At 37.5% G+C, this 27,139-nt stretch overlaps 1 protein-coding gene across 6 annotated transcripts in view; it reads left to right on the top strand.

The window, feature by feature from the left end:
* APP (amyloid beta precursor protein) overlaps positions 1–27,139 on the top strand; it is a 278,797-nt gene that overhangs the window by 114,006 nt on the left and 137,652 nt on the right. For all 6 annotated transcript variants that reach the window (XM_004264478.2, XM_004264484.3, XM_004264482.3 and 3 more), the window contains exons 4-5: positions 2,912–3,024; positions 5,095–5,288. In XM_004264478.2, coding sequence (XP_004264526.1) covers positions 2,912–3,024; positions 5,095–5,288 — 307 coding nt within the window. The remainder of the gene's footprint in view (positions 1–2,911; positions 3,025–5,094; positions 5,289–27,139) is intronic.

Genomic DNA, 27,139 nt, shown 5'->3' with positions numbered 1-27,139 from the left:
ACTCAAGGGTTCCTTTCTCACCAAGTTCCAACTGCACACAGCCCTTGGGAGCAACGTGTCTCATTAATTCTTGCATTCTCTGTGACTCACAATACGATGCTGTGGGCACCACCGATTGTTTCAAAGATTTGAGGAATGACAAGATCACGCTGTTTATCCCCTGTGATTTGCTTAGATTTTATCTAAATATTATTTATTAAACTAAATACGTAAATATCATGAGACGTGCATGTTTCAGCTAGAAACAGACTAAAATTTAAGCACCTTTATAGAAAGAGGTTTTTTTCTGTTTTTTTTTTGTTTGTTTTTTTTTTGTTGTTGTACGCGGGCCTCTCACTGTTGTGGCCTCTCCCGTTGCGGAGCACAGGCTCCGGACGCGCAGGTCCAGCGGCCATGGCCCACGGACCCAGCCGCTCCGCGGCATGTGGGATCCTCCCGGACCGGGGCACGAACCCGTGTCCCCTGCATCGGCAGGCGGACTCTCAACCACTGCGCCACCAGGGAAGCCCAGAAAGAGAGTTTTAAAGCACACTTTTAGGGAATTCCCCAGTGGTCCAGTGGTTAGGGCTCTGCACTTTCACTGCCAAGGGCCCGGGTTCAATCCCTGGTCGGGACTAAGATCCCACAAGCCCCTTTTATATAATGGGAGTGAAAAGTTTTTTTTCTTCCCCTTCTTAGGACATTTATCTCTTTATGTATCATTTCAGAAGATTTCATGTAACGGACTATGAAAGTAAAAAAATTGTTCTTGTCTTTCTGATATGTGGACAACTTGTATTCCTTGCTCATTTGTAGTCGTTGCTTTAAATCTCTTCTCGCATGTCTTGCTTGAAGGATTGCAGTACCTTACTCAGTGGTCTCCCTGCTTTCATGGTCTCAAAACGCTAGTCCATCCTTCACTTGATTAAAGAGTTTACCTGAAAATCAAACTTGAGCACATCATTCTTGTTTAAAATATCCTTTGGCCTATGTTGCGTCCAAAATGGCATCTAAAACCTTAGACTCTAAAACTGGAGTCCACCATATTTCTCCAGTCTTATTTATTTCTGGACATTTTTTCCCACTTACCATGTGTTCCAGCCACAGTGAACTTCTGTGTCTTCTACAGATATGCTTTGTCCCTTATTCTTTCTTTGCACAGAAAGTTTCCTTTTGCCATCCTTCCAACCATCCATCCATCCAATATGGTCATGTTTGCCAACACTGGACCATGGATTGGGAATAGGACGTTAAACAAGATAGATACTGCCTTACATCTTGCAACTTCCCATTCATTTCCTACATGTCACACTCCTGCTCATCCATTTAGGCTCATCTCTAATGTTATTTCTATTTTGAGGTCTTTCCCAGCACACCCAAGCAGATATGTTCACTATGTTGGCCCATCACTTTATTTCTATTACAGCGTTTAATATCTTCATTCATCAAGACATTTATTGCCTACTGTGTTCAGAATCTATGCTGAAAGCTGGGGATACTGTAGTGAGCAAAGCAAATAAAAATTAAGCCCACAGTGCTTCCCTGGTGGCGCAGTGGTTGAGAGTCCGCCTGCCGATGCAGGGGACACGGGTTCGTGCCCCGGTCCGGGAAGATCCCACATGCCGCAGAGCGGCTGGGCCCGTGAGCCATGGCCGCTGGGCCTGCGCGTCCGGAGCCTGTGCTCCGCAATGGGAGAGGCCACAACAGTGAGAGGCCCGCGTACTGCAAAAAAAAAAAAAAAAAAAATTAAGCCCACAGCTTATACATTATGTTGTAATTATCCAACTTTCACCCTTATGAGAATGTGAATTCTTATAGGACTTTATGTATCAATAATATCTTTATATCTGAAGTACCAGCAATGCTAAAAATAGTTTGCATGATATACAATTTTAAAATATATATATAGCAAAAGTCTAAGGAGTTTTCATAATTTAATTGAATTAAACTCTCTGTGTATGTGTATATATGTGTATTGTATATAAACATATAATACACATATGTGTATTTGCTTCAGATATATATATATGTATATGTATATATATACACACATATATATATATATATATATATATATTTTTTTTTTTTTTTTGCGGTATGCGGGCCTCTCACTGTTGTGTCCTCTCCCGTTGCGGAGCACAGGCTCCGGACGCGCAGGCTCAGTGGCCATGGCTCACGGGCCCAGCCGCTCCGCGGCATGTGGGATCCTCCCGGACCAGGACACGAACCTGTGTCCCCTGCATCGGCAGGTGGACCCTCGACCACTGCGCCACCGGGGAAGCCCTAGATATTTTTTTAAGAAGTAAAATTTTATGGATCTAGTTGAATTTCTCTGTTTTCCTCTGTGATTCCATACACTTGAAAAGTAACCATTACTTTAATTAAATTTCTTGATGATCAAAAAATAAAATAAAATAAAAACATTAAGCATATATTAAAATAATAATAATACACATATGTGTATATATAGATTTTGTTTGTTTAGGAAGTAGAAAAATGCTAAATTTTCTATTAGCTTACAAAGAGATTAAAATGTCCAAGAAAGAGGAGTGGACATTTATTTTGATTCTTCCCAGTGATTACGTAGGCAGTGTCAGTCTGTCATTTTTTAATCCTTGTCGCAATTGAATGGCAATTTTTTGTATGATTAATTTGCAGTCAGAGATTCATACTAGTTAAGTTAAAGTTTCACTTAAGACATGTAGGAAGTATTTTAACCATCAAGGTAATGTGGCAAGGAACTTGGCTGTTTAAGGAAGCAGGACTCAACATTCTAAAGGTACTAGTCTTTCCTGGATTGATTACTTCACCATTCTAAAAGCTGTATAACCTCTCTGAAGTTCTTTCAGCCCATCTTTCCTTGTTACTGTCACTGGGATAAGGCCCTTGGGATGCAGACGGGATGACATGAAGCTGTTTTCCTTTCTTGCAGTTGGTGAGTTTGTAAGCGATGCCCTCCTCGTTCCCGACAAGTGCAAATTCTTACACCAGGAGAGGATGGATGTTTGTGAAACCCACCTTCACTGGCACACCGTTGCCAAAGAGGTACCCACCCATTCATTCTTTCTACTTTTAAAGTGACGACTTCCTAGGAACTATGCACAGTGACATTTTAGAGGGTATTTGAAGGCAACAGCTGTGTTGATAAATATGTTTTTTAAATTATTATTGTTAAAAATAAAAGACTTCATGAATATTTTAAGAGGATATCTTGAGGCAACAGCTGTGTTGATAAATAAGTTATTATTATTTAAAAAACCATCCATGAGTATTTTATATTTAGTTAGATTTGGGATGTCTATGCCATGTTTTATAATTTAGAAACTACAATTTTATACTCCCTATAAACCTTCAAACATACCTTTAAAATTTCTTTTTAATTTATCTCGTTTTCTTTTGTCATATACCAAGTTTTCAGGATTTAACCTTTTTCTCTATTATCTGTTCGGGAATACAGTGGGAGAACAATAGCTTTTCCTGTACCAACCTGAAAGCTACAGTTGGAAAGCTCAGTTTCTAAGTTGTGCCACCCAGTTTTGTGTTCACCATATGCCGTGCCACCACCTTCGTTGATCCATAGTAGATGAGTCTATGTCACCAATTCTAAGCTTTGCTAACCCCTGCTTTTATAAGCTGATAAGAGACATAAAAAAGTTAGCATAAAATGTCACCTTTTTTGAGGGGGGGCCGTGCCACGTGGCTGGTGGGATTTTAGTTCCCCCACCAAGAATCAAACCCGGGCCCTCAGCAGTGGAAGCGCAGAGTCCTAACCACTGGACCACCAGGGGATTCCCCAAATGTCACTTTTTGATATTACTACCTTCAAAACTGCTTTGTCCCTTTGATATATTATGAGGTTTTTCTAGTAAATTTGTATAGTTTTTTTGTAATGCGATCAGTCTCCTAGAATTAGCCTACTTTATCTAGCTCAGTGGTTCTCGAATGGGGTCAGTTTTACTCCACGTCCCTTCCCAGAAACATGAGCCAATGTCTGGAGACATTATTGGCTTAAGGGGTGGTACTACTGGCATTGGTGGCCAGAGGCCAGAGCTTCTGCTAAACATTCTTCAGTGAACAGGACAGCTTTTCCTCTCCCCTTGCCCTGAAGAATGATCTGGTCCAAAATGTCAATGATACTGAGGTTAAAAAACCCTGATCTACCTTCATTTAAACATTGCATCATAGCCTTAACACTATTAGGCAGAAAACACCACTTAAGATTCAGCATTAATTTTGCCTTTTTAAAAATAATATGTTTTAATTTGCTGGCAAGTGACCTTGTCTTTATATAAAAATGTTTAAGAGCAGATATTAAGAAAACTAAGTAATTTAAAGCCCAGTACCCATCTGATAACGTCATTTTTTATTTCTTCTTGAGTTTAAAAAATTTTTTTTGTTGTTGCTAAGAAACAAAATGACTCTAATTCCTATGAGGTCAAAATACACTCGTAAAATTTCATTGTTTACTTATGTGTGTTGAATTATCATCTGTCACTGCTGGATGCTTTCAAAGCTTTATGTTAATTTAAATGTGTGGGAATTTAGCAAATCCCAGGAAAGCAAAAGGATATTGAAGGAGAAATCTCTATTGACTTTAAGTTCTGATTCATAGCAGAGGATAATTTCTTCTCTTCCCAGGATTGTTATTTTGGAAGTGAGCCAAGACAGTTAGAATTTCTAGAATGCGATAGGTCTGAGTGAGAGAGGCTTCCATACATATGGGAGGTAGAAGTGGGTTGGGGGGATATACGTGAAACTACCACTACTTCCTGATATGCTAATGAAGCCAGAAAGCACTGATTCTCTGATAACTATTCACAATGCAACCTCTTCTACATCTTAGCTCCCAATTAGTTTCTATTCTATTTTTTAATTAATTTCTATAGTATAACAACATATCCTTATTAAATAAGTAACAAAGTTAAAAATTAAGGGTACCAAAAAAGCCTGTGCTAAAGAAACTCTGTTGTAAATCCCCTCGAAAAGCAAATGATTCTTTCCATTGTGAAATTGGTTCTTGATACACTGGGCCTGTGTGTTGTTATGATTGAGATTTTCCTACAATGAAGCACATCTATTCCAGTACTCTCACCATTTTCTCCTTACCTTTTGTAGACCTGTAGTGAGAAGAGTACCAACTTGCATGACTATGGCATGCTGCTGCCCTGTGGAATTGACAAATTCAGAGGGGTGGAGTTTGTTTGTTGCCCACTGGCTGAGGAAAGTGACAATATTGACTCAGCAGACGCAGAGGAGGATGACTCGGATGTCTGGTGGGGTGGAGCAGATACAGACTATGCAGATGGGAGGTAAGGTGGCCTTTATGTTTGGTCTTTTGTAGGTGCCAGAACATCTAGCACATAGTTTTATTTCTTCTATAAATCTATCTATCTTTCTGTTTCTCATTTAAATAATCTCTGCCCACTCCTATCAGATTTTGTTTTTATGGGAAAATAATCTAACCATGAGGTTCTGTTCTGGTTATGGCCTACCATTTAATTTTAGTATAATTGATCAGGCATCACTGAGTTAATTTTAACTATTTTATTTTACTCTCAAGAGTTGGGATCAAAATTCCACTGATGTTATAATAGGTCACTGGTAGTACTACAGAGAATTGAGATCTGGGTGAACGACATGGCATTTTGTTTTGGTCTGTAATTTAGAAATTTGCAGGGGGGATTTAGGAATCATTTCATCACTCATTAGCTAAAACTGAATTTTTGTTAAGAAAGGTTTGGTTTTGTTTCTGTTATTGTGGGTTTTTGTTTTTTGTTTTTCTGGGGGTTTTGTGTTTTGTCATCTTTTCCTATATAAATGAACTCAGAGACAAACTTAAACATTTGCTAAAGTTCTTTAACTGGGAGGGACCGTCAAGATGGCGGAGGAGTAAGACGTGGAGATCACCTTCCGCCCCACAAATACATCAGAAATACATCTACATGTGGAACAACTCCTAGAGAACACCTACTGAATGCTGGCAGAAGACCTCAGACCTCCCAAAAGGCAAGAAACTCCCCACATACCTGGGTAGGGCAAAAGAAAAAATTAAAAACAGAGACAAAAGAATAGGGACAGGACCTGCAGCTCAGGGAGGGAGCTGTGAAGGAGGAAACGTTTCCACACACTAGGAAGCCCCTTCATTGGCGGAGACGGGGGGTGGGTGGGGGAGAAGCTTCGGAGCCATGGAGGAGAGCACAAAAACAGGGGTGCAGGGGCAAAGCAGAGAGATTCCTGCACAGAGGATTGGTGCCAACCAGCACTCACCAGCCAGAGACGCTTGTCTGCCCAGGCGCCTGGGCAGGTGGGAGCTGGGAGCTGAGGCTCGGGCTTCAGAGGTCAGATCCCAGGGAGAGGACTGGGGTTGGCTGCGTGAACACAGCCTGAAGGGGGATAGTGCGCCACAGCTAGCCGGGAGGGAGCCCAGGAAAAAGTCTGGAAATACCTAAGAGGCAAGAGACCATTGTTTCGGGGTGCGCGAGGAGAGGGGACTCAGAGCACCGCCTAAACGAGCTCCACAGACAGGTGCGAGCCACAGCTATCAGCACGGACCACAGAGACGGGCATGAGATGCTAAGGCTGCTGCTACAGCCACCAAGAAGCCTGTGTGCAAGCACAGGTCACTCTCCACACCTCCCCTCCCGGGAGCCTGTGCAGCCCGCCACTGCCAGAGTCCCATGATCCAGGGACAACTTCCCTGGAAGAACACACGGCGCGCCTCGGGCTGGTGCAACGTCATGTCAGCCTCTGCCACTGCAGGCTCACCCCGCATTCTGTACCCCTCCTTCCCCCTGGCCTGAGTGAGCCAGACCCACTAATCAGCTGCTCCTGTAACCCCACCCTGTCTGGGCGGAGAACAGACGCCCTCAGGTGACCTACACTCAGAGGCAGGGCCAAATCCAAAGCTGAACCCCAGGAGCTGTGCGAACAAAGAAGAGAAAGGGAAATCTCTCCCAGCAGCCTCAGGAGCAGCGGATTAAATCTCCACAATCAACTTGATGTACCCTGCATCTATGGAATACCTGAATAGACAACAAATCATCCCAAAACTGAGGCAGTGGACTTTGGGAGCAACTATAAATGGGATCTACTTTCTGCATCTAATTTGTTTCTGGTTTTATGTTTATCTTAGTTTAGTATTTAGAGCTTATTATCATTGGTAGATTTGTCTATTGATTTGGTTTCCCTCTTCTTTTTTATTTTATATATATATATATATGTTTTTTCTTTTTCTCTTTTTGCAAGCGTGTATGTATATGCTTTTTTGTATGATTTTGTCTGTACAGCTTTGCTTTTACCATTTGTCCTAGGATTCTGTCTGTCCATTTTCTTTTCTTTTTTTTTTTTTAAGTATAGTTTTTAGCCCTTGTTATCATTGGTGGATTTGTTTCTTAGTTTGGTTGCTCTCTTCTTTCTTACCTGTTTTTTTAATCTTTAATATATATTTTTTTTATTTTAAGAACTTTATTTACTTTATTTTACTTTTTTCTTTCTTTCTTTATTCTTTTCTCTCCCTTTTCTTCTGAGCCGTGTGACTGACAGGGTCTTGGTGCTCTGGCTGGGTGTCAGGCCTGAGCCTCTAAGGTGGGAGAGGCAAGTTCATGACATTGGTCCACCAGAGACCTCCCAGCTGCACATAATTGGCTGCACATAATATCAAACAATGAAACCTCTCTCAGAGATCTCCATCTCAATGCTAAGACCCAGCTCCACTCAATGACCAGCAAGCTACAGTGCTCAACATCATATGGCAAACAACTAGCAAGACAGAACACAACCCCACCCAGAGAGAGGCTGCGTAAAATCATAATAAGGTCACAGACACCCCAAAACATACCACCGGAAGCCATTCTGCCTGCCAGAAAGACACTATCCAGCCTCATCCACCAGAACACAGGCACTAGTCCCCTCCACCAGAAAAACAACACAACCCAATGAATCAGCCTTACACACTGAGGACAGACACCAAAAACAATGTGAACTACGAACCTGTAGCCTGCAAAAAGGAGACCCCGAACACAGTAAGTTAAGCGAAATGAGAAGACTGAGAAATACACAGCAGATGAAGGAGCAAGGTAAAAACCTATAAGACCAAAAAATGAAGAGGAAATAGGCAGCCTACCTGAAAAAGAATTCAGAGTAATGGTAGTAAATATGATCCAAAATCTTGGAAATAGAATGGAGAAAATACAAGAAACATTTAACAAGGACCCAGAAGAACTAAAGAGTAAACAAACAATCATGAACAGCACAATAAATGAAATTTAAAATTCTCTAGAAGCAATCAGTAGCAGGATAACTGAGACAGAAAATGGATAGGTGACCTGGAGATAAAACAGTGGAAATAACTACTGCAGAGCAGAATAAAGAAAAAAGAATGAAAAGAGTTGAGGACAGTCTCAGAGACCTCTGGGACAACATTAAATGCACCAACATTCAAATTATAGGTGTCCCAGAAGAAGAAGAGAAAAAAAAGGGACTGAGAAAATACTTGAAGAGATTATAGTAGAAAACTTCTCTAATATGATCAAGTGCAGGAAGTGCAAAGAGTACCACACAGGATAAATCCCAGGAGAAACACACCAAGACACATATTAATCAAACTATCAAAAATTAAATACAAAGAAAAAATATTAAAAGCAGCAAGGGAAAGGCAACAAATAACATACAAGATAATCCCCATAAGGTTAGCAGCTGATCTTTCAGCAGAAGAACTAGAAATAGAATTACCATACAACCCAGGAATCCCACTACTGGGCATATACCCTGAGAAAACCATAATTCAGAAAGTCATGTACCACAGCATTCATTGCAGCTCTATTTACAATAGCCAGGACATGGAAGCAACCTAAATGTCCATCGACAGATGAATGGATAAAGAAGATGTGGCACATATATACAATGGAATATTACTCAGCCATAAAAAGAAACGAAATTGAGTTATTTGTAGTGAGGTGGATGGACCTAGAGTCTGTCATACAGAGTGAAGTAAGTCAGAAAGAGAAAAACAAATACCATATGCCCACACAAATATATATGGAATCTAAAAAAAAAAAAAAAATGGTTCTGAAGAACCTAGGGACAGGACAGGAATAAAGATGCAGATGTAGAGAATTCACTTGAGGACACGGGGAGGGGGAAAGTTAATCTGGGATGAAGTGAGAGAGTGGCATGGACATATATACACAACCAAATATAAAATAGATAGCTAGTGGGAAGCAGCCACATAGCACAGGTGCTTTGTGTCCACCTAGAGGGATGGGATACAAGGGTTGGGAGGTAGACACAAGAGGGAGGAGATATGGGGATATATGTATGTATATAGCTGATTCACTTTGTTATAAAGCAGAAACTGTCACACCATTGTAAAGCAATTATATTCCATTGAAGATGTTAAAAAAAAAGTTCTTTGTCTGGTTTTGTGATTTTTAAGAAATGTATTTTCATCTTTTTTTCTTTGGAATTTTAATCCCATAACTTATAGACTCTTTTTTTAATTAAAGGCAAACATTTATAGTCAGATCATAAAATTATAAAATCAGCAACTTTTGGTTAGAAAGGCCATCTGGTTCAGCCATCAGTTTCATCCTATCTCATCCCCCAAAGGTGACGATGACATATCACTTCACTTTTTCCTTCAGTATTTTCTCAGATGTTCCCTAGTGTTACAGATTTCCAAATAAAACATTAAATATGAACTTAAGACTTATAATAATTAATATAAAGTTTTCTGATTTTTATATAGTCAGGCACAGATTTTTTAATAACATTTTGTAGAATTTTAAAAGTAATTTTACAGAAGTACAATCTATTTTACAAATATATAAGAATCTATGTACACTGAGGTACCCTAGTTTTCATTTCTTATCAGTTAATAATGCAGGCTTCTCTGGTGGCTCTTGCCCAATTTTATCATGACTCTCTTGTTTGTTAAGCTCTTTTGTGTTTCCTCTTTACGCGGTTTAGAAAAATTGAGTTTAATGTATCAAGCATAAAGCTAAACAAATTCTAAAGATCGGGAGAAAGAAATAAAGCATAAGTTCACTGAATGCTTACAATATTTCTTTATGTTTCTAAGAGATGAAAGTTAAATAGTATAAATCCTTCTTCTCCCGTGGCAGGAAACATCAGTGAGAGTAGGACTGGCCAGTGGGAAATCTTCTGAGCATTGCTTTCTGGTCCATGGCTGGTCCCCTCACCTGTGTTCCATGTGCCAGGTGTAGAAATGTCCATTGGTTTGAGTTTAATTGCCACTTTGTCTAAAAGTTGGAGTTGCTTACTTCTTATTATTTTTATAGCTTTTTCATATTATTCCTCAGTCATATCTGGATTTGAAAGTTTAAGGGTGACTTCTTGAAATGATTCTTATCTTGTCACCGGGGCTCTTACTATATGATGCCAGTGCAATCAGTATTAAAAAGGAAATTTGAGGTTGTTCAGCCATTTTCTTTATTCCGGTCTGTTGGATACTTGATCACTTGTTACTGAATTGACTCTGTACTTAGTAAACAACCCAAATAATGGTGAGTAAACCAAGAAAGCTCCATGACTGCTGTTAAAAATCATATGGCGCTAGCTGTGTACTTGTAACCCTGTATCAAGGTTAGTGACCCGCCATTCATGATGATTTATATACGAGGGACTTTTATAATTAAAAATGGGTATTTGTGCTTTACCTGAGAGTGACAGACTTTTGTCAGGCCCTCCTCCACAATTAACATATCTTTTGTGTCTTTTAAAACCTACTTTTTATTGGGAATAGATTTCAATGTGTTTTGATCTTTTCCTCCTACACTTCTTCCAACTTACTGACCTAATTGAAAGCATTACTAACATCATATCTTATGAAATAGTTCTCAGTGGCCCTTTCTTTTCCTACACCCTGTCTCAGCATTCCTGGTAAGAGACCCACAGGGCTTCCCATTCTGGCCTCAAGTCCCTCATTTATTTATTACCATCAGTCAGTAACTGTACCTTCTTTTATACCCATCTCTCTGGTTATGTGACTACTATATGCCTTCTTTGTTACAATCACCAAACTGTAGGGCACTATTATACTGTTCTTTAACACTTTTTTTTCTTTTAATTTATTGCATTACCTATTATTTGGGCAACTACACAATTTATTATTCAAACCAAATTTGACACTAGGACCACAGTCTTAACTAAAGGACTTAGACAAAACCAGGTCATATGGTCACCTTGCCTATTTCTGTTTTCAGTTATATCACTGTTCAAATTGACATTCAGTTGAAATGTAGCTGGCTTTTCCTCGGCACCTTCATTTATGTTCCATTTCTGCTATCTGCAACACAGTCATCCCTTGAACTCTTGCATCACTAAGAAATGCTGCACCTATAGGGTTTCCAGATTCGACAGTACTCTCTAAATATGATCTTCTGATCTTAGACCTACAACACTAATTATGTCCTACTGATTTCACTCTTCCCTCATAATAATCACCTCCCCAATTCAGGCTTTTAGTCCATTATCCTCTTTCTTTTTCTGGTTCTTTCTGACCAGGATGGACCCAATGGATAACCGTTTTTACATATTCATTTGAATATCCTGGACTTATTGATACCCTTCACATTTTCTAAAGATATTTTCATCAGTCCTCCATATTTGGGAAAAATTAATTTCTCCCTTTAACTGCTTCTTAGTTTTCTAAGGTTGATGTATCATGTCATATAACCCCACCAGTTAATTCCATTTCTTATTCATGCTGTAACATCAGCTGGGATCTTAATGTTACTAGATACACCGAATTATCACTATTTGATGACCTATCACCTTCCATATAGCAATTGATCCAAGCCAACTCCATTCTCCTTGGTTCTTAGCATCACTCTCCTTCATGCTCCTCAAATGACCCCTTCACAGTCATCAGTCATCCATTGTGAATTTCTGCATCGTGGTACCTGCGATTGGGTAGGTGCTTGGTACATGTTTGTTGAATAAACTAGTGAATTTTCTCCTCTACCTCAACATCTCTTTCTACCTTCCTCCATCTCTTGGTTCCCCATCGTCCCTTTTATGATTATGTTACATCTACATACTTGATCACCTCCACTTCCTGTCTTGGATTTTTAAAAATTTATTCAAGATTATTTTTTAGAGTAATTTTAGGTTTACAGCAAAATTGAACAGAAGGTACAGAGATTTCCTGTATACCCCCTGCCCCCACACGTGCATAGCTTCCCTCATTGTCAATTTCGCCACCAGAGTGGTACATGTGTTAACCATCAGTGAACCTGCAATGACCCATCATTATCACCCAAAGTCCATAGCTCACTTTAGGGTTCACTTCTGATATTGGACAAATGGGTTTGGACAAATGTGTGATGACATGCATCTATCATTCTAAGTGTCATACAGAGTATTTTCACTAAAAATCCTCTGTGTTCCACCTATTCATTTCTCCCAACCTCCCAAACCCTGGCAACCACTGATTTTTTTTTATTGTCTTCATAGTTTAACCTTTTCTGGAATATCATATAGTTGAAATTGTACAGTATGTAGCCCTTTCTTGTTGTGTTCTTCCACTTACTAATAAGCATTTAAGGTTCCCCTGTGTCTTGTCATGGCTTGATAGCTCATTTCTTTTTAGTGAGGAGGAATATTCCATTGTCTGGGTCTACACAGTTTATTTCTCCATTCACCTACTGAAGGACACCTTTGTTGCTTCCAAGTTTTGGCAATTATGAATAAACACCTGTGTGCAGGTTTTTGTGTGACTCTAAGTTTTCAACTCCTTTGGGTAAATATTAAGGAGCTCAGTTGCTGGATCACATGGTAAGAGTCTGTTTAGTTTTATAAGAAACCAACAAACTGTCTAACAAGTGGCTGTAACATTCTGCCTTCCCACCAGCAATGAATGAGAGCTTCTGTTGCTCCATACCCTTGCCAGCATTTGGTGTCATCCGTGTGCTGGATTTTGGCCATTCTAATAGGTGTGTAGTGGTATCTCATTGTTTTAATTTGCATTTCCCTGGTGATATATGATGTGAAGTATCTTTTCATATGTTTATTTGCCATCCACATATCCATTCTTTTATTTTCAGTCTCCCTTGTCATTTGCTCCTTCACCTCTACCTGCAACCGTGCTGTTTTCCTGAACTGCCACTTCCTGAGTTCAGACCATCATTTACCTCCTACTAGACTAACTTCGCTGATTACTCCTTACTACATCAATGCCTTATTTTCTTCTGTTACCCTTGTACTTTCTTGTGTTCTTATAGGACCTTGACTTCTATTCCCATCCCTTGGAATTCATTCTTCTTGCCCCACAAGCCTTTGTTTACTCTTTTCCCAGGAATACTCCACGCCTTCGTAATGTTTCTATTCTGCATTTTCAATCGTATTGACACTTGCTGGGAAACAGTGATGGTTCCTGCTGTCTATAGAAAAGTGTAAATTCCCCAGAAGGGCATTTAGTACTCTTATTACTTGGCTCCAGCCTGCATTTTAGCCTTACACTAAAATTTGGGGGTTTCATTTGCCTTAAATGAAACCCCCAAACCTTGGCCATTTCTTTCTCTGAGCTTTTGTTTTCACTTCTCTGCCCCTTTTGAAAATGTATTTCTTTTTTGTCAAATGGTGTTAATGTACCACAAAGACATTTGTCAATTCTAAGTTGCTACATCTTATCAGGACGTATAAAATCCTATGTATTCTTTTTTAATAGGCAGTGTATTAGAGTTACTGCTAGATAGCTTTGACTGTTTTTTTTTTTTTTTGGCTGCGTTGGATCTTCGTTGCTGCATGCGGGCTTTCTCTAGTTGCGGCGAGCGGGGGCTACTCGTCATTGCGGTGTGTGAGCTTCTCATTGCAGTGGCTTCTCTTGTTGCGGAGCACAGGCTCTAGGCACTCGGGCTCAGTAGTTGTGGCTCGCGGGCTCTAGAGTGCAGGCTCAGTAGTTGTGGTTCACGGTCTTAGTTGCTCCGCTGCATGTGGGATCTTCCCGGACCAGGGCTTGAACCCGTGTCCACTGTGCCACCAGGGAAGCCCAAATCCTATGTATTTTTTAATGCTCCCCCCAAAAGATGCCTCCTTTACAAGTCTTCTCTGACTTTTCCTTGAAATACTCTTTCTTCTCCTACCCTTGCTCTTCCTTTGTATTCTTTTATTTATACTGCGATTTCTCTTCCAATTAATTGTCATCATTTCTCCTTTTATCTGCTAGGATTAAAGCTGCAAATTATGTACAGATATATTTTGCACATTGGTCTTTAATAAATATGGGCCAAATTGAATTGCTTATTTTTAAAAAATTTTTCATAGCTTTTGGTAATGATTTTGTGGTCCATAAATGGATGTTACAGAATCTCTTGTGTTTTAGCTCAGATCTATCCCACAGAAATATAATATGAGCCACATAATGTACTTCTTACACTTTCTAATAGCCACTGTCAAAATAGTAAAAAGAAACTTGTGAATTAATTTTAATAACATTTAATCCAATATATTCAAAATATTATTTCAACATGTAACCAATATGAAATAGTTATCTATGAGATACTTCACAGTCTTTTTCGTTTGTTTCTTTTATACAAGGTCCTCAAAGTTAGCACATATTTTACACCTACAGACCATCTCATTGTCATTTGTCACATTTCATGTGCTCAGTAGTCACACGTAGCTAGTGGTATTGGTCATTTGGTCATTGTAGCTCTAGATACTTAAAATTTCTAATCACTCTTTATTTTCCATTCAGACGAAAGGTTTATACACCCAGTAATACATTCTAAGGTTGAACTAGGAATTTTTATTTTCTTTTGTAACTTGATTTTTTAAGATTCAAAGACATACAGAGGGCCAACAGGCACATGAAAAGATACTCAACATTGATAATTATCAGAGAAATGCAAATCAAAACTACAATAACGTATCACCTCACACCAGTCAGAATGGCCATCATTAAAAAGTCTACAAATAATAAATGCTGGAGAGAGTGTGGATAAAAGGAAACCCTCCTACACTGTTGGTTGGAATGTAAACTGGTGCAGCCACTCTGGAAAACAGTATGGAGGTTCCTTTAAAAACTAAAAATAAGACTACCATACGATCCAGCAGTCCCACTCCTGGGTATATATCCAGAGAAAACTCTAATTTGAAAAGATACATGCACCCCAGTATTCACTGAAGCACTATTTACAATAGCCAAGACATGGGAGCAACCTAAATGTCCCTCAACAGATGAATGGATAAAGAAGATGTGGTGTGTGTGTGTGTGTGTGTGTGTGTGTGTGTGTGTGTGTGTGTGTATCCACATATATATATATATGTGGATATATATACATAAATATATACACACAATAGAATTTTACTCAGTTATAAAAAAGAATGAAATAATGCCATTTGCAGCAACATGGTTGGACCCAGAGATTATCATACTTAGTGGAGTAAGTTAGATAGAGAATGACGGATATCATATGATATCACTTACATGTGGAATCTAAATTATGTTACAAATAAACTTATTTACAAAACAGACTCACAGACATAGAAAACAAACTTATGGTTACCAAAGGGGAAAGGGGAGAGAGGGATAATTTGGGATTAGCAAATACAAACAACTGTGTATAAAATATCAATAGATAAACAACAAGGTCCTACTGTATAGCACAGGGAATGATATTCAATATCTTGTAATAATAGAAAAGAATATGAAAAAGAATATACATATGTATAGCAGTCACTTTGCTGTACACTAGAAACTAACACAACATTGTAAATCAACTATATTTCAGTTTTCAAAATAAAATTTAAAAAAAAAAGATAAATTAGAACTGGAAAAAAAAAGTAAAAGAATTGTTTTGAACTTAATGTAATTAGGATATCAGGGCACTTGCATCACTTCATTTTGGAACGTGTTTTTCTGTTAGCCCTGCAGGCATGTATCCCTTTTTTCTCATCTGGCAAAGCATAGCGAGAGAGGTATTGCATCACTGACCCACACACAAGCTGGGCTCCTGCCGCTGGTGGCTGCCTGGTTCCAGGAACAAGCCTGCCTTGTGACACTGGAAATGTAGAATCAGAGTAAGAATTTATTTAACACATCCTGCTTGAGAGGTCCTTAGGGGACACTATATGAAACGTCTTGAAGAGGGGAAAAGAAAGGGGAACTCTGCTCCTCCAAAATGAAATTTGATCCACAGCTTAATGCACTTTGTTGATTGGTAGGTAATGAGATTGCTTTTTGAAGGAGATGAGTGTTTTCCCATTGGTAATGAGGCATTTAGAGAAACATTCTTTGTAGGATGAGCTCTGTTTTATGACCTCATTGAAAAAGAGGTAAGTCTTTTAAAAGATTGAGTAGAAACAAATCAGTCACTGTTCCCAAAATTTATTTGTAAATAACTCAGTATTTATTTCTCCGGTATTGTAGTGATTAAGTTCTCAGGCCACCTCAAAATACCTAGTTAAGTGATCAGTAATGCAGCTTATGTTAATAGTATACAGATTCCAGCCACCTTGGGTAAGAATTTTTCCATGGGAAAATTCATTGGAAAACTAACGTGTAAAGACTAATCCCATATCCAGTCTAACCTTGGGAGTGAGGGCCTGGAGGGTGAGTTCTCCCCCACCTGGAACTGCAAAATCTGACTGAAACCACATAATCCACAGAGGATGATGAATTTGTAGCGAAATGACTTAAAGGAAGACCCTCTAATTCTTTTATAACAACACATTGCCTCTAGGGAGTATGTCCTTACATTTTTTTCAAAACAGAATCTCTAAGGATACAGTTTCTTGTTTTGTTTTTAGAGTTGCAGGCATTAGTGAGAATGTGCTCACAGGTAACCTGATATATCTTCCTGGATAATTAGATGATATGTTTTTCTTTTTCCTTTTAATTAGAATAAAAGTCATTAAGATAGATCCAGATGAGTGATTGCTTGTGACCACATCTCACCATGCCCTTCTTTAAAGGCTGTATTTTGTAGCTCAGGAGAGTTTTCTTTAGTTGATGAAGGTTTCCTCAGTAGTGTGTGCGCATGTGTGTGTACATGCATGTGTGTGCACATGGGAACATGTAATACCTTGTGATGCTCACTGAGCCCAGTCAGCTGAATCAGTTCTGGCGTTTGCCTTGCCTGCACTGTACTTGAAAAGCCAGTCCACTATCACTGACTCTCTGGGTACAGTGGGCCCTTTTTATTATTATAGTTTTTTTTATATTTTTAAATTACTTTACAGATGATTTACAAAAACAAGAATAAAGGGATGGTAAGAAATAACCTCATTTAGAAATTTTAATAAGAATTAATATAGTGAATATCTTAATTTAAATTAAAATTTAAATACAGTTAAGCCAGGGACTTCCCTGGCAGTCCAGTGGTTAAGACTTCACCTTCCAATGCAGGGGGTGCGGGTTCAATCCCTGGTCAGGGAGCTAAGATCCCACATGCCCCGCGGCCAAAAAACCAAAACATAAAACAGAAGCAATATTGTAACAAATTCAATAAAGACTTTAAAAATGGTCCACATCAAAATAAATTAATAAATAAATACAGTTAAGCCAGATTTTTATTTCATCTTTTCCTGGTTTTGAAGGTAAGGATTTCTGAAACGGGCAATATCCTTTGAATAAAACTAGCAGCTAATCATCTGCCATGCATGAACCCGAACTGTAACCACCTTACAAATACTGATTCCAGGTTCAAATACATCTCTGTTCAGTTCTAGCCTCGTACTTCTTGGTCGTTTTCTTGCACTAGCATTTTCCCTTGATAATTGTAAAAAAAAAAAATCAATACTTCAAAAACTTTAAGAGCTCATAATTTTGTTGAAGAGAAAACAACTATCTTCTGTCCATAATTGCAAAATATTTTCAAGTTTGGATTTATAAACACCCATGAGAATCATTAATCCAGTCCTTTTTTAATTCATTTTACATTTGTTCTTTACTTCTCATTGCTTTTTAGATACTCCTGCATTTGGTATTTGTCTCCTTATAAAGTATATCAAAAATATTGTTTCACAAACATCATAAAATTTGTTGCACATACATCACAAAGGAGGAAAGAATACTGTCACACATGTTTTTAGCAATTTTAGCAATAGTTTCTGCTTTTGTTGCAAAATACTGAATGATGTCATCAAATGACTAACTGGATGAGAATACCATATTTTCTTTTTGTTCTTAAAAATGCATTGCTCACTTTGCAGTTCTTGAGCTTGAGAAAATTCATCTAGGACGTCATCATCTGAAGACTCATGGTCTGAGGTTTTGCTTATGTGATCAATTTTAGTCATCTTCTGATTTGTTTAATAATTGTGAAATATCTCCTGTCAATTTTCTCCTATTTGCCAATGCAGAAAATGAAAATTTTTGATTTTCACTTGTATTCAGGGAATGTCTCTAGATTTATTTTATTCCTTCTTGAAAGATGATGCAGTATTTGGGAAACACAGTAATAAAACTGTGACAATTCCCCTCTTGCATCATCCTTCTAGGCAATTCCTTCATTCTTTTATTTTCATGTTATCTGGTCTTCCTTAACACAGTGGGAAATAATTAGTGAGTAATGATGAAATAATTCTTGGGATGATAAAAATAAGAAAATTGCAGAAAAAAAAGTCTTAAGCATCAAAAAAAATTCCAGTTGAGTGATATGGTAATTACAAGATAGAATGAGTTTTATTCCATTTGAAAAAAATATTTTAAGAAAAAAATACTTTAAGAAAGTGTAAAAATTAGAATTATTGACCCTTAGAAGTAGATACAACTGCTCAAAATGAAACTTAAAATGTAAAATTGTGTCCAGTGGACCCTGGTGGTATTCCAAGGGTCATCAGGAGTTTACATTTATTATGAGACCTGTGTGACTTTATTAAACACTTGACCTAATTTTCTACAAACTAGGTACTCAACAAATATTTGAGTTGAATTGAATTGACATTCAGGTTAAACGCATACACAGACATAATTGGTATCTCAAGGTTAAGGTAATGGGGCTTTAAAACAAAAGCTACCAAGGAATATCATTGCAGACATGCAAGAATTAAGTGAAATTGCATCAGGAGTCTCTAAAGCTAGAAATATTGGGGAAAAAAATACTAGGGCCTTTAGGAACATTTATTACAACCGCTTAGCACCCTTACTGTAGTTACTAATAGAATATCTTTCCATTGCTTCAAAAAGTAAAATAAAATAGAATAAAATGAAATGAAAGTGGAGTTGTAAGATTCATCTTTATTTGAACTTTTGGATAAAAGTCCATTGGTAAAGTGGCTTTCTTATTTGAACGAGCAAGCATTTTTTGTTCCTTAGTGTCAAATTGGAGCTCTTTATTAAAAACATCAGTAGGCAAAAATTTCAGGAAGTACAAGTTATAGTCATGAGACCATCTCACCTCCCTTAGCTGTTGGCAAGCATTGTGTGATTTTAAAAATGAGTAAACAAACATTGGTTTACAGCAATGGTTGTCAACTGGGGGCGATTTTGACGCCCAAGGAACCTTTGGAAATACCTGCGGACATTTTTAATTGTCTCAATTAGGGGGGTGGATGTTCCTGGCATTTCGTGGGTAGAGACCAGGGATACTGCTCAGCATCCGAAATACACAGGACAGCCCCACAGCAAAGAAATGTTCGTAGAGCTGAGGTTGAGAAACTGGTTTAGAGGTTTCTTTAGTACGGGAAAGCTAGGGATATTATTCTTTTAAAAAACAAAAAAACACAACTTCCATTCCAAGCTTTTGCCTCACCCTGATCTCCTATGGACAGAAAAGCAAACACCCCAGGAGTCTGCCTCTTGAATGCAGCTTTTGTGCACATGGGCATGTTTGAGGTCAAAATAAACCTTTCAGACATAACTGCATCCAGAGCTTAAAATGTGCTCAAATACAGTGGATGATTAAGTCTTCTTATTTGCACTCAGTTACTTCATTAATTCTAATCATTATGTCAATTCTTTTTTTCCTTTTATTAGTGTCACTACTGTCCATTTTGACTACACTAATATCAGCATACTTTCTGGGACAAAATGATCATGTTTTGAAATATTTGATGTATTTAGAGTCCTGAAAAACTAACTCCACTTAAAATATTTTCCCTTACATCTAATTAGAAAAATGTTTAAAGTATGATAATTTTTTAAAAGGAGTTGGGTCAAGGAAAATCACCTATAATTTGACTTTATTGTAAGTTTTATGTTTCTATTTGTTCTTGTTTTTATTTAGTTCTGTTTGAAATAGAAACTTTTCATTTTTAAAATAATATTTTTAAATATTTTAAAATACATTTATAATTTTCATATTAACACCCTTTAATTATGTATATTCCTTCAGAATTTATTCATCCATATCTTTATTGTCAGACATTTTTTGCTTCCTTTTTTTACGTTATAGAAGCCAAGCTTTTGAATTCCTTAATGCATCTAGATTTTCCTCCCATATTATATAATATTATAATTGCTTTAAAGTACTTTTCCAAAAATAGGACAACTGGGTTAAAAGATATGAATGTTTTGACAGGACTTAAAGTTTATCTAAATGTTTATGCCCATTTACAGTGAGATATGGACAGCAGGTGGATTTATTTTGTCATTGCATACTTACCAGTACTGGATTTTTACTGTTAATAATAACATGTTCCTTCCACATACTGTCAAGTTTTCAGGCTTTTCTAGACTATGAGTGTCATGACGGCATGGACTAAATTTTATTGCCTTCTTATATCCTTGTCTGTGGGCAAATAATAATAATCGTAATAGATATTATGTAATCTTGCTATGTGCAAACCAGTGTTCTGAACACCTAGCATATATTAACCTGTCTAATGTTCACCACTTTTTAATATCTATTAGTTTCTTGTAGAATGATTTAATGAATGTTATTTGGGCTTTTCCGAAACTAGGAATAGATTTGTGCTGATTTATGTATTCTTGAGGATTTACATTTTTTTTTCTTCTGCCAAATAAATATTACAGGTATTTCAGGTGTAAAATTCAACAGAAGCCTTCTGTTGATTCTCATTCCATTAATTCCACATTAAAGAAATATCATTAATGATCTGCACTTTTGTCATTCAACTAAATTTCTTGCATTCTACCTTGAGCACATATAAATTATAATTTTAAGAATGATTAATTTATTCACTTTTGATTTAAAAAGTTTCAGACAAATAATTTTGATTGAATAATTCATACTGGAGAGAAGTTAAAAATGTTTGATGTTTACTGATAGTATAGTGTACGTTGGTTCCATGTTTAATCTGCGCTAGTTTCGGGCCTTCCATGGGGAAGCGGGGGCTGGGAGTATGTATAGTCTCAAGCTTTAGATTAGTTTAATATTTACGATGGGAAATGTGAAATATATATATATATATATATATACGTTGTGTCACACGCCTAGAAAAAGGCCAGAACCTGCAGAGGGCTAACTTAGGGTACCTAAAATAAGCGAGCTATTTCTCTTCAAGTTCTTGCCTTTTATTTATTTGTTTACTGGGGGGGGGGGGTGGAGGGAGGGGGAGGGGGAGATTAATGGAGGGACAGAGAATTTATAGACTCTACTTCTAGGTTAGTAGAGGTCTCTTCAATCTGATTCCCTTTAAAAGGAGAAGCATCTTATTTCTCTGTAAAATGTTCCACAGAGATATGTCTATTTTATAAAGAATGGGATTGTTATGAACGGAGAGAAATATACATTAAAATTAACATCTCCCTTTGGTCAATAGCTAGGCCATTTTAATGTTGTTATTGATGTTTTCAGTTGGTTTGTTATTGATGGTTTCAGTTGGTTATTAGAATCAAATAAGGTAGAGATGGAGCTGATAATATAGCTTGTGAGCCCATCATGTTTAAACTGACTATTTATGGAGGGGGAAATGATAGTCCAGTAACCCCAACCCAAGGTAACATGTCAAAGTATAAAACAATGATGGTAAGCTTACTTTGAATTGAGGACAGTTGTGTCCATGGCTGCATTTGAAGCTGTTAATGGAGTTCTAGTGTAAATAACAGGAATATGATTTCATGGTGTCTTGATCTATCTTTCCTGTAAGAATATGTGGCACGTGAAATACGTTGACCTAGACACAACCACTGGGAGTGTTTTATTGTACCCGCTACATGAGCACGATTATGAGATTTTTTAAAAATCCACTTATTAAGCCCTCTAGGGACCTGGGACTCACTCACCTTTGCTCCAGAAGCAGAGAGAATTGCTAATAACACTGGGTACAGACCATTTCCAGTCATTTCCCAGAAACTTGAGCAGAGACCGACACAAGCTGATGCTCGAACATAAGGGATAAAATATTGATCATGGTCACTATTGCAGTCAGCATAAAAAGCTCTTATTAAGGCTTGATTTGTGGGTGGCACAGTGCTAGGTATAGTTGAAAGTCAATTTAACTATGGTCTGTGTGCTCCAAGAACTTTTTCTCAGAAAATAATCACCAGATGGTAGCGTGGAGAGTGCATTTCACAAACACGTTATTTGTGGCTTGTGAAAAGTTGTCATTGAATCATGGAGTAAGTTATGCCCATGTTGTCTTCCAGTTACCTTGGGATGTGGAAACATTCATAGCCTTACCTGATCTCAGACTGTTGTGAGAATGTGTCTGTTAGTGGATCAGTACTTTGTCTGTCTTTAAAATTGGTTCTGAGAAAGAGAGGGAGAGAGAGGCTTAATTTGGCTTTATATCTTATTTGGATGTCTAGAGTTAAAATTCTTTGAATATATAATCTTTCAGCTGCTTTACTGCCTTGCATTTTGAGAAGGTGGTAGTAAGTGCTGACAGGGGGGAAAAAACTAACAACTTTGGAAGAGGGTCACAAAGTGAATCATGCAAATGATACATTACAGCCTTAAATCTTTGCCAGTGGATGAGTCAAGAAAGACTAGATTTGATGAAACAGTCTGTGGCTTTGAGAAATGACTGTCACAGTGATGGGTTGGCAGCATCTAGCACTGTTTGAGGCTGTAATTGTATCACTGAGTCTTGTACTGAAATATGGAAACTAATTTGAAAATGATGAATAGGAGAGAGGCAGAAGCTTGCATTTTCTCTTGAGGAAACTGGCTGCCAGCTCTGAGGTCTTACTAAAAATGCTGAATTTCTGTATTGAATAATCTTGGACCGCATGTATGTCAAAAACAAAAGCCTTTAATAACCTTAACTAGATTATAGATGTTTGGCCAAACCAGTGGGGTTTGTTTTGGTTTCTAAGCAGGTGATGGCTGGAAGAAGAGATACCTTTGAAGTTCAGGGTTGGGTTGCTGCCATCCCAGCTACATCTGGCAGTGATCACTGTGCTTACTGGGACCTAATGGTGCAAGCTGCCCCAGTAACCAGATGTCACTGAATGAGAAGTGCTGGGGAATGATTCATTTGTAAAAGTTATTTGAATAGTTGGATTATTCGGTGCTGAGAATTTTATGCCTTTGAGGCATGGACGGTTTCTCTTTATCCTCCCAATGTATTTATTTTAATTTTTAAAATTTTTAAGATTTTTATACAAGTTTTAAAGGTTACTTTCCATTTACCGTTATTACAAAATATTGGCTATATTCCTTGTATTGTATAATACATCCTTGCACCTACCTTACACTCAATAGTTGGTGCCTCTCACTCCCTAAGCCTTATATTTCCCCTCCCCGCTTCCCTCTCTCCACTGGTAACCAGTAGTCTGTTCTCTATATCTGTGAGTCTACTTCCTTTTTCCTGTTGTATTTTGTAGATTCTCATGTCATACAGTATTTGTTTTTATCTGTCTGACTTATTTTACTTAGCATAATGCCCTCCAAGTCCATCCATATTGCTGCAGATGGCAATTTTTTTTCTTTTTATGGCTAAGTAGTATCCCATTGTTTGTGTGTGTGTGTGTGTGTGTGTGTGTATACACATATATATCACATCTTCTTTATCCACTCACTGTTGATGGACACTTAGGTTGCTCCCATATCTTGGCAAGTGTAAATAACGCTACTATGAACTTTGGGGTACGTGTATCTTTTTGAATTGGTAATCAAAACACTATGGTACTGGCACAGAAATAGACACATAGATCGATGGAAAAGGATAGAGAGCCCAAAAATAAACCCACATACTTACGGTCAAGTAATCTACAACAAAGGAGGCAAGAATACACCATGGAAAAAAGATAGTCTTTTTAATAAATGGTGCTGGGAAAACTGGATAGCTACATGTCAAAGAATGAAATTAGAACATTCTCTACCACCATTTACAAAAATAAACTCAAAATGGATTATAGACCTAAATGTAAGACCGGATACTATAAAACTCCTAGAGGTAAACATAGGCGGAACACTCTTTGACATAAATCACAGCAATATTTTTTTGGATCCATCTCCTAAAGCAAAAAATTAAAGCAAAAATAAACAAATGGGACCTAATTAAACTTAAAGGAAAGGAAACCATAGACAAAACAAAAAGACAACCTACTGAATGGGAGAAAATATTTGCAGATTGTATGACAAATAAGGGATTAATATCCAACGTATATAAACAGCTCATACAACTCAGAAAACCAAACAACCTGATTAAAAAATGGGCAGAAGAACTGAATAGACATTTTTCCAAAGAGGAAATGCAGATGGCCAGCAGGCACATGAAAAGATGCTCAACATCACTAATCATCAGGGAAATGCAAATCAAAACCACAATGAGATATCATCTCACACCTGTCAGAATGGCCATCATCAAAAAGAACACAAAGAGCAAATGTTCGTGAAGATGTGGAGAAAAGGGCACCCTCTTGCACTGTTGGTGAGAATGTAAATTGACGCAGCCACTGTGGAAAACAGTATGGAGGTTTCTCAAAAAACTAAAAATAGAACTACCATATGACCTAGCAGTTCCACTTCTGGGTATATATCCTCCCAATGTCTTTTAATTAAACTATCCAGATTTCCTGGATTACAAAACAGTAGAAGAGAAAGAAAATACCAATCCTTATGATTATGACAGGTTTCTGGCAGTAGTAACCCCCAAACACTAATTCTTTGCTAAAACCAACATTTGGATTTTATTATCTTCAGTGTAGAACCCCTAGTTTAGATGGGATTCACCATTGTTCATGTCTAGGGGGCCCTTAAAGTTATGTATTTTTTTGTGTGTTTTCTTTTGGCCTCAAGATCCACATAACAGCATATTATGCCTAGAAATGTTTCCTTCACTTGAGCCATGTGGCTCATCAAATCCCTGGTAACTAACAATTGCATGTTGGAACTTTATCTTGAACTTAGTTACATGAAAGTCGGCTTCTGGGAGCCCTAAAATAGAAGTACATGAGGTTTCCCCCACTCCATCTAAACTAGTACCAAGACCCCATTCACAAAGAACTTAGCGAAACTTTCGTAACCCTGTGTTTATTTTGGAAGGAAGTCAATCATATGGAAAATAATTTCCAGATACAGTTGGCCCTCTATATTCACGATTCTGCATCTAACGCTTCAACCAACCATGAATCAGAAATATTCACACAAAATAGTTGTTTTCAGGAAGTTCCCAAAAACCAAAACAAATTTGCTGTGCACCAGCAACTATTTACATAGCACTGACTTAGTACTTATAACTGTTTACATGGTATTAGGTATTAAAAGTAATCTGCAGATGACTTAAAGTATAATGGAGGATGTACGTAAGTTATATGCAAATACAGTAGAACCATGAACAACTTGCGAGGGGCGGGTAGAGGCTAGGGGCACAGACCCTATGCGCAGTGGAAAATCCCAATATAACTTTACAGTCCGTTCCAACCAACCTGGAATCATGTAGTATGCATTTAGTAAAAGAAACCCGGTTATTCGTGGACCCATGCAGTTCAAACCCCTGTTGTTCAAGGGCCAACCAGACAACATCATTTTATATAAGGGACTTGATCATCCACAGATTTTGGTATCCTGGTTGGGGGGCACCCTGGAACCGAACCCCTGCAGATACTGAGAGCTGACTGTACTCAAAACTATTTCCTTTGATTAGAGATAAACAAAATCTATGCCAAGTAAGAACTAACTTCAGCTTCCTTTTTCACCTTCCATATTTACAAAGTAACATTTTCGGTGTTTTCTGTATGTAAATGGAAGAGGGTGGCATTATTCCATTTAGTTGAAGCCAGTGTTCACCTGAAGTATATGTGTGTGTGTGTTCAATGTTCATGATTTATTGATGCTTCATTTGTTTTGAAATGATCCTAAAGGAATAGTATCCTTTCCTTCCTTCAGAAATAGCCTCACTTAGACACAGGCGTAGAGAACAAATGTATGGATACCAAGGGGGGAAGGCGGGGTGGGATGAACTGGGAGATTGGAATCGACATATATACACTACTATGTATAAAATAGATAACTAATGAGAACCTACTGTATAGTACAGGGAACTCTACTCGGTGCTCTGTGGTGACCTAAATGGGAAGGAAATCTAAAAAGAGGGGATATATGTATATGTATGGCTGATTCACTTTGCTGTACAGCAGTGTAAAGCAACTGTTCTCCAATAAAAAAAAAAAATAGCCTCACTTATCTGAAAATGAAATTGTCTCCTCAGTTAACCTGTAGCAAATTTCCTGTATGGAGTGAGACATTAGAAGAACAGTCTTCAGTAGTTAAAACTTTAGAATGTACAATATTTGAAAGCAATGAATTTATTACTACCAGATAAATATAGTAGCTCAAACTAATGATTTCGTATTCACATTATGAGTAGTAATATTTTCGTCTACCATTTGTATTATTTTGTATATGTATGTGTTCTATATTATATATATTTATTTATACAAATAAATTATTATTTGTTTGTAATTGACCCAAATAGTGTGAGTACATTATACATATCCTTAGTGTTGATAACATTATTTACTTAAAAAACACACAGGTCACATAAAGATAAGCATATTTTTGTCTCTTTTAAAACTGTATCACTGATCATATTTAAGCACCTTTAAGTGGGTATCATTTTACTTGCATCAGATGTTATGGTTATTTTTAATCAGTAAGATTCCGGTAGGAAATAAAAACATTATACGTGTAATACTTTATTGACTCCAGCTGGTTTCCCAGTTTCTTAATTGTATACATAATCTAGTATCATAGAATTTTATAGCATCTTCATAAACTTTTTGAAGGTAGCTAAAGTGCAAATTATGAATGTTTATATGTTTTAAAATAATCCTAGCAGTAGTGGT

The sequence above is a fragment of the Orcinus orca genome, chromosome 5, assembly GCF_937001465.1.
Source record: "Orcinus orca chromosome 5, mOrcOrc1.1, whole genome shotgun sequence".
Classification (NCBI taxonomy): Eukaryota; Metazoa; Chordata; class Mammalia; order Artiodactyla; family Delphinidae; genus Orcinus; species Orcinus orca.
The sequence above is the reverse complement of the archived record's forward strand: the minus strand, read 5'-3'. Positions and strand labels throughout refer to the sequence as shown.